This window comes from Pelobates fuscus, chromosome 2, assembly GCF_036172605.1.
Source record: "Pelobates fuscus isolate aPelFus1 chromosome 2, aPelFus1.pri, whole genome shotgun sequence".
NCBI classification, from domain to species: domain Eukaryota; kingdom Metazoa; phylum Chordata; class Amphibia; order Anura; family Pelobatidae; genus Pelobates; species Pelobates fuscus.
In genome coordinates, this window is record NC_086318.1 from 291,560,691 (window position 1) to 291,573,452 (window position 12,762).

Genomic DNA, 12,762 nt, shown 5'->3' on the forward strand with positions numbered 1-12,762 from the left:
CAATATAATTAATACATAACTTTTAATAAAGTCCTTAAAATCAAAAGTGGAATACACCACCGCAAAATAGTCAAAGAGGAGCTGTATCAAAGTTATCAGTCTCCTCAGAGCAAAAATCTATTTGTGCAAAAGACTGATATTTGCCCACATCGGAGATATGAATAAGATTGTATGCATAAGCCCTGAGTTATCGGCAGCAGTACAAATGATTATTAATGATGGTATTCTTACAATGATATTCAATCCGATCCTAGTATGGTATAATGAACTGATGTGGAAGTGGCCACCGTAGAGGTAATGAAGGTATGAGCCTTAATCAATGACGGACTGCGTGAAGGCAATGTTGCCCTGAAGGTAACAGTTAGTCAGATCGAATGCTCGTACCCCTACGATAAGCTGCACACACAATAAATCGTACAAATAGTCGTCAAGGCTGAACGTTTTGGCGATACACACAATACCTCAGACCTATTACGTGGGGGACTGCGTGAAAACAATGTTGCCCTGTAGGTAACAGTTTGTCAGATCGAATGATCGTACCAATACGATTGGCTGTACACACATCAAATCATACAGATAGTCATCCAGGCTAAACGCATTAGCGATACGCACAATACCTCAAACCTGTAGGCGGTATATAGCCCTTAGGTAACAGTGTATCGGTATGATAACAAGGTGCGTATGTACGGCATTAGATAGTGCCTGGTAGAAGCCTTATATGTTCCGAATATATCGGGGATCGATCACGTTCAACAAATGTTGAATGTGATCGATCCCCGATATATTCGGAACATATAAGGCTTCTACCAGGCACTATCTAATGCCGTACATACGCACCTTGTTCCGAATATATCGGGGATCGATCACGTTCAAATAGATTTTTGCTCTGAGGAGACTGATAACTTTGATACAGCTCCTCTTTGACTATTTTGCGGTGGTGTATTCCACTTTTGATTTTAAGGACTTTATTAAAAGTTATGTATTAATTATATTGAGTTACACTGTTGGTGGTGATTTCCACTTTGGATTTTAAGGGCTTTATTAAAAGTTATGTATTAATCACTCTGGGCACTCATCATTCTCCTTTTTGTGTACACTACTTCTGTAGTTCCCTCAGGGTTAACCCCTTGCCTGTGAGTGCCCCTTTCTAGCTTCCAGGCTTCTTCTGTTTTTTCCTTTCTAACATTGTTGGAAAGGATGAACTGGTCGATAGGTAGGGGAAAGAAAAGAAAAAAAGAGACAAGAAGGGAGGGGATTTCACAGAGGGGAACCAACAGTATGTGGCAGCAGTATTATCCTTAGAAACTGCATGGAAGATGTTTCTGGAAGTCAAACTTTGGCTTTTGGTTTTCTACAGTAGAATTTAGACAGCTTGATTCTCACCCCAGATCCACTCCCCGCCCCCTCCCCCCCCCCCCTCACCCCCAAAAAATTATACGCTTGTATGCAGGGGCTGAGTAAGGGCACGGGGCTGAGGAGGGGGGCAGGAGCTGAGGAAGAGGGACAGGAGCTTAGGAGGGTGGGGGGGGAGGGGGCATGGGCTGAGGAAGGGGACATGGGCTGAGGTAAGGGATAGGGGCTGAGGAAAGGGACAGGAACTGAGGGGCTGAGGAAAGGGACAGGAACTGAGGGGCTGAGGAGGGGGACAGGGGCTGAGGAAAGGGACAGGGGCTGAGCAAAGGGACAGGGGCTGAGGAAGAGGGACAGGGTTGAAGAAGAGGGGCAGGGACTGAGGAGGGGGACAGGGGCTGATGCTCGTATGCAGGGGCTGAGTAAGAGCACTGGGCTGAGTAAGGTGGACAGGGGCTGAGTAAGGTGGACAGGGGCTGAGGAGGGGGACAGGGGCTGAGGAGGGGGACAGGGGCTAAGTAAGGTGACAGTGCTGTGGAAAAGGGACAGGAGCTTAGGAGGAGGGGGGGACATGGGTTGAGGAAGGGGCCATGGGCTGAGTAAGGTGGCAGGGCTGAGGAAGAGGGACAGGAGCTTAGGAGGAGGGGGGGGCATGGGCTGAGGAAGGGGCCATGGGCTGAGGAGGGGGACAGAGGCTGAGGAGGGGGGCAGGGGCTGATGAAGGGAGCAGGGGCTGAGGAGGGGGACAGGGCCTGAGTAAGAAGACAGGGACTGAGGAGGGAGACAGGGACTGAGTAAGGGAACAGGGCTTGAGGAGGGGGACAGAGACTGAGGAAAGGGACAGGGACTGAGGAGGGGGGCAAGGACTGAGGAGGGAGACAGGGCTTGAGGAGGGGGGCAGGGACTGAGGAGGGAGACAGGGACTAAGTAAGGGGACAGGGCTTGAGGAGGGGGGCAGGGGCTGAGGAAAGGGACAGGGACTGAGGGAGACAGGGACTGAGTAACGGGACAGGGCCTTAAATAGGGGGACAGGGACTCGGGAAAGGGACTTAGGAGGGGGACAGGGACTGAGGAGGGGGACAGGGACTGAGGAGGGGGACAGGGACTGAGGAGGGAGACAGGGACTGAGGAGGGGGACAGGGACTGAGGAGGGGGACAGGGACTGAGGAGGGGGACAGGGACTGAGGAGGGGGACAGGGACTCAGGAAAGGGACAGGGACTCAGGAAAGGGACAGGGACTCAGGAAAGGGACAGGGACTCAGGAAGGGGGACAGGGACTGAGGAAGGGGGACAGGGCCTGAGGAAGGGGGACAGGGCCTGAGGAAGGGGAACAGGGCCTGAGGAAGGGGGACAGGGCCTGAGGAGGGAGACAGAGCCTGAGGAGGGAGACAGGGCCTGAGGAGGGGGGCAGGAACTGAGGAAGGGGGGCAGGAACTGAGGAAGGGGAACAGGGCCTCAGAAAAGGGACAGGGACTCAGGAAAGGGACAGGGACTCAGGAAAGGGACAGGGACTCAGGAAGGGGGACAGGGACTGAGGAAGGGGGACAGGGCCTGAGGAAGGGGGATAGGGCCTGAGGAAGGGGGACAGGGCCTGAGGAAGGGGGACAGGGCCTGAGGAGGGAGACAGAGCCTGAGGAGGGAGACAGGGCCTGAGGATGGGGGCAGGGACTGAGGAGGGGGACAGGGACTGAGTAAGGGGATAGGGCTTGAGGAGGGGGGCATGGACTGGGGAAAAGGACTAAGGAGGGAGACAGGGACTGAGGGGGGGGCAGGGCCTCAAATAGGGGGACAGGGACTGAGGAGGGGGGACAGGGCCTTAAATAGGGGGACAGGGACTGAGGAGGGGGGACAGGGCCTTAAATAGAAGGGCAGGGACTGAGGAGGGGGGCAGGAACTGAGGACTGGGGACAGGGCCTTAAATAGGGGGACAGGGACTGAGGAGGGGGGACAGGACCTTAAATAGGGGGACAGGGACTCAGGAAAGGGACAGGCCTGAGGAGGGGGACAGGGACTGAGTAAGGGGATAGGGCTTGAGGAGGGGGACAGGGACTGGGGAAAGGGACTAAGGTGGGGGGCAGGAACTGAGGAGGGGGGACAGGGCCTTAAATAGGGGGACAGGGGCTGAGGAGGGGGACAGGGCCTTAAACAGGGGGACAGGGACTGTCTGTTTACAGTGACAGAGCTGTAAAGACAACAAAGTCTGCACTGTGCCAATTTTAGGTCCAGAAGCCAAGCAAATATGTAAGTACTCTATTTGTATGCATTCAGTTAAACTAAAAGCTACAGTACAGGAAATCATTTTTATAACTATGCATAGTGATGTCGCAGACATAAAATTTTCCGTTCGCGAATGGCGAACGCGAACTTCCGCAAATGTTCGCAAACGGGCGAACCGGGTGAACCGCCATAGACTTCAATAGGCAGGCGAATTTTAAAACCCACAAGGACTCTTTCTGGCCACAATAGTGATGGAAAAGTTGTTTCAAGGGGACTAACACCTGGACTGTGGCATGCTGGAGGGGGATCCATGGCAAAACTCCCATGGAAAATTACATAGTTGATGCAGAGTCTGGTTTTAATCCATAAAGGGCATAAATCACCTAACATTCCTAAGTTGTTTGGAATAACATGCTTTAAAACATCAGGTATGATGTTGTATCGATCAGGTAGTGTAAGGGTTACGCCCGCTTCACAGTGACAGACCAAACTCCCCGTTTAACGCACCGCAAACAGTCCATTTGCACAACCGCAAACTCCACAAGGTTGGATACCAAGCTAGCCATGTCCCGTTCCTTGTCCTCACTGATGTCATTGATCATGGATGTCCTTACTACAGCAGAGATCAGATGAGTCCTTCAGGACTGTAGTGGACACTGAATACACTAGCCTAGCTATCGATTTACCTATTAAATCAGCAGCAGCTACACTGTCCCTCCTCTCATTAAGAATGCAGCTTCCGGGGGTTGGGGCCTAGCTGTCATGGAGGAAAGACGCACTTCGTGTGAGCTCCCTCAATATCTCACTTTAAGCAGCTATCAACAAGCGAATTTCACCCGAGAAGGGGATGACCCAGCAATGTTGCTCCTACCTGGCCGACCCGACATGCTTAATAGCGGTCAGCAACTCGACAGAGTCTTACTTACCTCCGCATGGCAAGTGTGGCCTGGTGCTCACCGGGCGGGAGAGGCGGCTGATCTCCCGATCCTGGGATGCCCAGGAGCAGCTACTTCCCGGCAGGTGCTCCGTTACCCCCCCTTTGGACCGGTGGGGGTTATCCCGGTCCACCCCTGAGAGGCTGTCTGGAGCTAATGGACGCACAGAGCACAGCCGCCCAGGCTGACATACTCATCTGCGACATCCCAATATGGCGGCAGCCGCGTGTCCTCCTGGTACCAGCAAAGCATGGCAGGATATTGAGTCTAAGCTGGACAGACTCTTTAATCAATTTTGGAAGCAAATAACAAGCAGGAAGCCCCAACAAGCTCCACCACAGCCCCAACAAGCTCCACCACAGCTAAGCGAAGCAGTCCCCATTAAAATCAACCAATGCAAAAAACGTCGAAGATGGGACCGGAGGCACAAACAGAAATGCAGAGCCTGCCCCATGTCAAGCATTCGCCTCCACCTTAAGCCACCACAATCCCGCACCGGACGTGAAGCACCATCGGGACAGATCCGACCACCCGACAAAACAAGCTTCCACCACCTCAAGCCGCTAACCCGGCACTCAGACAGAGACTTGCCTTTGTTGTTCCAGGTATCAGGGACTCCCAGGGTCTGCACCTGGTGCCCAGAAGTGATCGGATGAGCACAAGCAGTAAACAGCAGCCTGACAAGCATGTCCCACTATAGCCGATCCTCCACACCATGCCTTTGATCACATGAACTGCTCTCTGCACATTAACTAATCGTAAAGCAGCAAGCGTTTAAACATGTCATTATTTCACCTCCTAAGGAGTTTATTGTCGTAGTTCCTTACATGCCTTTACCTTAACAGTTCATGTATTATGTTATTCACTAGTCTCATCTCATGTGGTGACTCACACTTGATTTATAACTAGTGGTGGAGCTGCTGATATAAATACACAGTTGATAATGTGCAAGCTACACCCTAAACATGACAGCCATCTTTCACAACAATGTACTGCTATATACTCATACCCTCAGTTCAACTAGCCATGATATACGCACGTTCAGCCTAGCATGCTCAAATATAACACACTTCAGTCTAAAAAAAAAAAAATAATAAAAAAAAAAAAAAAAAGAATGCAGCTTCCGAATTAATCTAAAATGGATGCTGTCCAGGAGGTGGGAGGGTCTGGGAGGGAGGGCCTGCTGCTGATTGGCTGGAATGTGTCTGCTGACTGTGAGGTACAGGGTCAAAGTTTACTCAATGATGACGAATAGGGGGCGGACCGAACATCGCATATGTTCGCCATCCGTGGCGAACGCGAACAAGCTATGTTCGCCGGCGAACTATTCGGGACATCTCTAGTCAGGATAGATGCCTCTGGAATGGGAGGTACTGGTTGAGATGGTACGCATGCCAGTGTCTCAGGGGCCAAATAAGCATTTCTGGACAAAAGTGTCTGATGGGCCTGGGCAATCTGGTCCATATGGTGATCCTGTTCTTAAAATCTTGCCTCATAGGAGGCCATTTGCTGTCCTAAACCTGCAGGGCCCATGGTCCTATCATAATGTCATGATGTAATACCCCAACACGCAGAGTTTAGTATAGCAAGGGACAAGACTAGGATATAACTTATTACCTGGACTTAGAATGGGCAGACTAAACGTCAGACAGAGATAAAGCGTAATCAGAAATGAGACGATGTCATAGTAACAGAGAGACTACGAAAACGAGAACAAGCCAGAGTCAGGTAGATGGTAATCAGTCACACGGGCAAACAAGACAGGAAAGGGTTAAAGATAAATTCAGAGTCAAGAACAAAGCCATGGTCAATACCAAAATAAACAAAATAGATCAAGGAACGCACTAAAGGGTACTGACACAGAAACCACGATAGGACAAAGTGGATAGGGCTAGGGAAGTTTAAATATCCTTTAACATTTGATTGGCCCACGTCATGCCTACGCCCCCAAAACGTTTGTGTGTGGGGGTGCTGGAATGACGTGGGCAAATGGATGCCTGAATCAACTTTTGGCTCCCACTGCCCCTTTAAGAGCGAGCTCGTGACTCGAGCCGTGCGGCTCGTGTGGAGGCAGGAGTGATCCTGCCACGCGCGGCTCAAGCTTAGGATCTAGGTCGGTCCCAGGATAAGGTAAATACAGCCACAACCACTTATCCCAATCACACACCTTTCCTAACGTCCTATCCCATTAAAAGCATATTACCGCGTATTTAATAAAACAGATAGACCCCCTACTTCATCCAGGCTACCGATCGATGGTTCGATATTCTGAGCCCTCTCTGATTTAATGTACACGACTATTCGATATTCCCACAAATTTTATATAGCATTTTATGTTTGTTTGAGACCACCTTAAAAATATTGGATATCGCTAAAAATCATGATCACTATATACTTTCTCTACAAACCTCTAAAATGAACCAAACTACTCATCCATCCGCTACACCACTTCATCCCACCTAGAACTAGTGCCCAGTTAAAATACTTGACTCTTACTTACCCACACTCAGTCATGCCACACACATTTCACCACTACTCTCACTGAATCCCTCTGACTATGGCTAAATTCATCTTCTACATCAGAACACTACTCCTAAGATTGGGTTGTATCCATGTCTCGGGTCTTTCATTTAGAATAGGGGCAGCTTCGGTCTCCTTCAACACTGACACTCCAGTGCATATTATTAAAAGATTGGGCAGATGGAAATCCTCAGTCTACAACCGATATATTCCTCATCCCGAGAAAGAAATGAGGAAAGCTTTTAAAAGTTTGGCTTTGTAAAAACACAATAAGTGTGTTTTTCTTTAATACCTTTTCACCCTCTTTGCATGAACCCGATTTACATATATTACTAATATGTTTCTGAACATATATATTATATTATTCACTCACTCACTCTCTGGGCCGGCCTAAGACATCATGCTGCCTAGGTCCAACGATAAATGACTATGGGGGATAATGTATAATAAACACATGTTACTGGCTATGGGGGGATAATGTATAATAAACACAGGGTACTGGCTATGGGGAGGGATAATGTATAATAAACACAGGTTACTGGCTATGGGGGGATAATGTATAATAAACACAGGTTACTGGTTGTGGGGGGAATAATGTATAATAAACACAGGTTACTGGTTGTGGGGGGAATAATGTATAATAAACACAGGTTACTGGTTGTGGGGGGATAATGTATAATAAACACAGGTTACTGGCTATGGGGGGATAATGTATAATAAACACAGGTTACTGGCTATGGGAGGATAATGTATAATTAACACAGGTTACTGGCTATGGGAGGATAATGTATAAGAAACACAGGTTACTGGCTATGGGGGATAATGTATAATAAACACAGGTTACTGGCTATGGGAGGATAATGTATAATAAACACAGGTTACTGGCTATGGGGGGGATAATGTATAATAAACACAGGTTACTGGCTATGGGGGATAATGTATAATAAACACAGGTTACTGGCTATGGAGGATAATGTATAATAAACACAAACACAAACACAAACACAAAAAAAAAAAGAATGCAGCTTCAGAATTAATCTAAATTGTATGCTGTCTAGGAGGTGGGAGGGTCTGGGAGTCTGCTGCTGATTGGCTGGAATGTGTCTGCTGACTGTGAGGTACAGGGTCAAAGTTTACTCAATGATTACGAATAGGGGGCGGACCGAACATCGCATATGTTCGCCATCCGTGGCGAACGCGAACAAGCTATGTTCGCCAGGAACTATTCAACAGCGAACCGTTCGGGACATCACTAGTATCACTAAATATATTCAGTAAAGCATCACCACCATTTCCCCATAGCACTATTTTCTATCTGAGAGGCAGCAGGACCCCTTTGTGTGAGTGTAACAAGAGGTGTTGGATGGGGTGGATTTTTTTTTTTTTAGAAATGAAATGACTAAAAATCATATATGTTGAATAATAAGAACATTATCTATATATATTTTCTAACAAGTTTTTTTATTATTATTGTCCATTTGTTAAGTAACATTATGCATTTCTCTATTTTACAAAATATAGATACAAATAAGACACAAACTATTACAAATGTTACTGGGAAACTAGAGGTTATAGAAGATCCTGCTCAAATGCGTTTACAATCTAGAGGTAAGGTCTAAAAGCCCAAGTGAAAGAACAAGACTTAACTGACGAGATGGGTTTTTAAGGACTATGGATTAAAGAGTAGGGGAATGTCTGCTGATACAGAAAGCCAGCGTGATGATTAAAATAAGAGGTGAGGTGTGAGAGGTGCAATGAGAACAGACACGAAGCCTGGAATTACCATTCATCGTGATCTGTAGATAGGCATTATTAATTCTGGAGAGAGTTACACTAATTGATGCAGAAAATTATAGGGCCATAATCATATAATTTAGTGATAGAACACGTTCAGTGAATTAATGGAAGGTAAGATGTAATGGAGTGAGCTTGCAAGAATAAACTGATATGTACCATAAACCTGCAGAGTGAGTGACAGTCGAAGATTAGATTTAAAAAAAAGGACAAGAAGATGCTCCATTTTGGAAAAACTGAGAAGAAGAAAGACTAAGACATCCAGTTTCAAATGGAAGAGAAGCAGCAGGGAGATGAAGTACATTATTGGCATACTAGATTAAAAATGAGCTAATACGTTGACCAAAAGACATAAAGAGGGAAACAGAAAGGAGGCAAGGACAAAGTCTTGGGCGACTCTAAATTAAACAGATTGAGAGCATGTGATGTTTACAGTAGAGGTCATGATAAAAAAAAAAAGCCTTAAAGGACCAATCCACAACCAAAAAGCACTTCAGCTTGCGGGGTAAGGAGTACATTAGTTTAACCGCAGTTTATAAAAGTGCTGATTTCTGTAAGACACCAGCACTTTAATAAATTAACTAGGAAACTTGTGGCTGGCAGGCTCTACTTGAGCATGCCTGTCTCCCCACCCCCTCAGACCAGCTCCTCAGCATCATCCGTGCACGTGTGTGCACACAACGGCGTGGGCACGTGAACGAGCCAGAACGCATGTGCACATGGGGACCAAGTCAAAGGCTTCTCAATGAGAAAGTCTCTTCCAGGAAAAAAGGGGAGGGCTTACAAAGGCTGCAGTCATACGAACTGCAGCTTTTGTAATCTCTTTTAGACTATACTCTCAGTGAATACATGCATGAAAATATGCATGCATGTATTCATGGGGTGTATATCTTCTAAACTGTCGGATTTTGGGGGGGGGGTTTATTTGAAAGTGTGAAGTGGTCCTTTAAGAGAAGTAAAATGTGAAACAGGAAAGGACAGTGTCATGAAGACCAATGCTTTGTTGGGTTTCAGGAAGGAAAGTGTGATAAGCCTTATCAAAAGTAGCAGAGAGAAGTACTAGTATAGAGTGAATGCCTTTGAATTTGGCAGTAATTGTATAATTTTCATCTATTATAACTTGTATAGCAATTAAATAATATTATGCAATACATTTTCACAGTCAGCTTTTTTTTAATACATATTGGGTTATCATAACAATCTCTAATAATAGATTCATCAATTGTTATTTTTTGCACTATAATTTACTTAGATTTATTACAAAGAGTTGGATTTCTTTTCTTGGCTGATGGCCTCGACACTTGACGAGCTCTTGTTCCAAACCCTAATGTCTGCAGTGATTCCGCTGTGAACTTTTGACAAGGCGAAACACAAAGTATTAACAGAAGCTTTGCATCTCCTCCTGTAACAGACAAAAAAGAAAATAATATATATATATATATATATATATATATATATATATCAATCTCAAGTTAACATTAAGATTAAATACATCTGAAATGCACCTACATTTTGTAACATAGTTAAATGCATGTTTACATGTCTCATCTCATCCTGGAGCATAAGCATGTGCAGTGCACTTCATTAAGGTATGTACTTAGGCATTAGTGCAGAGACGTTTTAGCCACGAGGTAAACAAGGCATTTGCCTTGGGCAGCATTTTCCAGGGGGAGGCAAAAAAAGCCACCCCCAAATGCCCAGGGCAAATGCCTTGTTAGCCTTGCGGCTAACTGACATGCCAGTCGGGCTGATGGGTGGGCGGCACTGGCGGGCGGGCGGCACTGGCGGGCGGGCGGCACTGGCGGGCGGGCGGCTGGCGAGGGAGCACTTCCCCTGAGCTGTCTGCTCAGCTCCCTCGCGCGCTGCCCACAGAGTGAGGCTGGGAGCTGGAATATGATGTCATATTCTGGCTCCCAGCCTCACTCTGCGGACGGCGCGCGAGGGAGCTGAGCAGACAGCTCAGGGGAAAGTGCTCCCTCGCCAGAGTCGCCCGCCAGTGCTGCCCAGCAGCCACTGGACCACCAGGGAATGGGAGAACCTCCCCCAGCATTCCCAAAGGTAAGGAGGCTGGGGGGGGGGATAAATAAAAAAAAAAGAAGTGAGTGTTAATGTGAGTGAGTGTGTGTGTCTGACTGTGTGTGTGTGTGTGTGTGATTGTGTGTGTGTCTGACTGTGTGTGTGTCTGACTGTGTGTGTGTTTGTCTGTTAGTGTGTGTCTGTTTTTCTATGTGTCTGTTAGTGTGTGTGTCTGTTAGTGTATGTGTCTGACTGTGTGTGTGTGTCTGTTAGTGTGTGTGTGTCTGACTGTGTGTGTCTGTTAGTGTGTGTGTCTGACCGTGTGAGTCTGTGTGTATCTGTTAGTGTGTATGTCTGTTAGTGTGTGTCTGACTGTGTGTGTCTGTTAGTGTGTGTGTGTGTCTGTTAATGTGTGTGTCTGTTAGTGTGTGTGTCTGTTAGTGTGTGTGTGTCTGACTGTGTGTGTCTGTTAGTTTGTGTGTGTCTGTTAGTGTGTGTGTCTGACTGTGTGTCCGACTGTGTGTGTGTGTCTGTTAGTGTGTGTGTGTCTGACTGTGTGTGTCTGTTAGTGTGTGTGTGTCTAACTGTGTGTGTGTCTGTTAGTGAGTGTGTGTTTCTGTTAGCTAGTGTATGCATATCTGTCAGTAAATGTGTGTGTATTTAGAAGGCGGGGCAGGGGGAAGGGTTGGGTGGGGGTGGTGCGCGCGGGGGGGGTGTCTGAGTTTTGTCCTGCCTAGGGCAGCACAAAACCAAGATACACCACTGCAGTAGTGGTTATAGAGCCAGAGAACCCATGAGGCTCCTTCTAGAGTAATCAATCAAAGCATTTAAGAATGGTCTGACAACTTACCTGGGTCCTGATGTTAATTCCACTTAGCTAGGTTTTACTGTGCAGGACTGGGTTATTGGATCAGATTGTCAGCCAGGGGCGGGCTGGGGCGGGGGGCAGGGAGGCAATTGCCCCCCAGGCCGCCCTAAATAATTTTAAGATCGGCCGCTGCAGGGCCGGCCCTTTAAATGCTGCAGCCGCCTGAGCGCTCTGTAAAGAGCCTCAGGCGGCTGCAGCTTCTCCCCTCCCCTGTAGCGTGGCCGAGCTCCTCTCTGGTCCGCGGTGCCGGCCGGAGTGATAGGAAGGTGCATGCTCAGTGTGCACTTCCTGTCAGTCCGGCCGGTTACAGGAAACAGAAACTCCTGTTCCGCGTGGAGTTTCTGTTTCCTGTAACCGGCTGGACTGACAGGAAGTGCACACTGAGCGTGCACCTTCCTATCACTCCGGCCGGCCACCGCGGACCAGAGAGGAGCTCGGCCACGCTACAGGGGAGGGGAGGAGAGTAAGTGAAGGAGGGGGAGGAGAGTAAGTGAAGGAGGGGGGGAGATTAAGTGAAGGAGGGGGAGGAAACTAAGTGAAGGAGGGGGAGACTAAGTGAAGGAGGAGGAGAGAAGAGAGTAAGTGAAGGAGGGGGGAGACTAAGTGAAGGAGGGGGGAGACTAAGTGAAAGAGGGGGAGGAGAGTAAGTGAAGGAGGGGGAGGAGAGTAAGTGAAGGAGGGGGAGGAGAGTAAGTGAAGGGGGGAGTAAGTGAAGGAGGGGGGAGACTAAGTGAAGAAGGGGAGGAGAGTAAGTGAAGGAGTGGGAGGAGACTAAGTGAAGGAGGGGGAGGAGAGTAAGTGAAGGAGGGGGAGGAGAGTAAGTGAAGGAGGGGGGAGACTAAGTAAAGGAGGGGGGTAACTAAATGAAGGAGGGGGGAGACTAAGTGAAGGAGGGGGAGGGGAGACTAAGTGAAGGGGGAGACTACATGAAGGGGGAGACTAAGTGAAGGAGGGGGGAGACTAAGTGAAGGAGGGGGGAGAGAGTAAGTGAAGGGGGAGACTAAGTGAAGGGGGGAGACTAAGTTAAGGAGGGGGAGGGGGGAGAGTAAGTGAAGGAGGGGG

General features: G+C 48.0%; 1 protein-coding gene across 1 annotated transcript in view; it reads right to left on the reverse strand.

The window, feature by feature from the left end:
• Nucleotides 1-9,727: 9,727 nt before the first annotated feature.
• The window catches only part of KIF25 (kinesin family member 25), a 132,009-nt gene continuing 128,974 nt past the window's right edge, over nucleotides 9,728-12,762 (reverse strand). Inside the window, exon 17 of the mRNA XM_063441780.1 lies at nucleotides 9,728-10,218. Coding sequence (XP_063297850.1) covers nucleotides 10,061-10,218 — 158 coding nt within the window. The 3' untranslated portion in view covers nucleotides 9,728-10,060. The remainder of the gene's footprint in view (nucleotides 10,219-12,762) is intronic.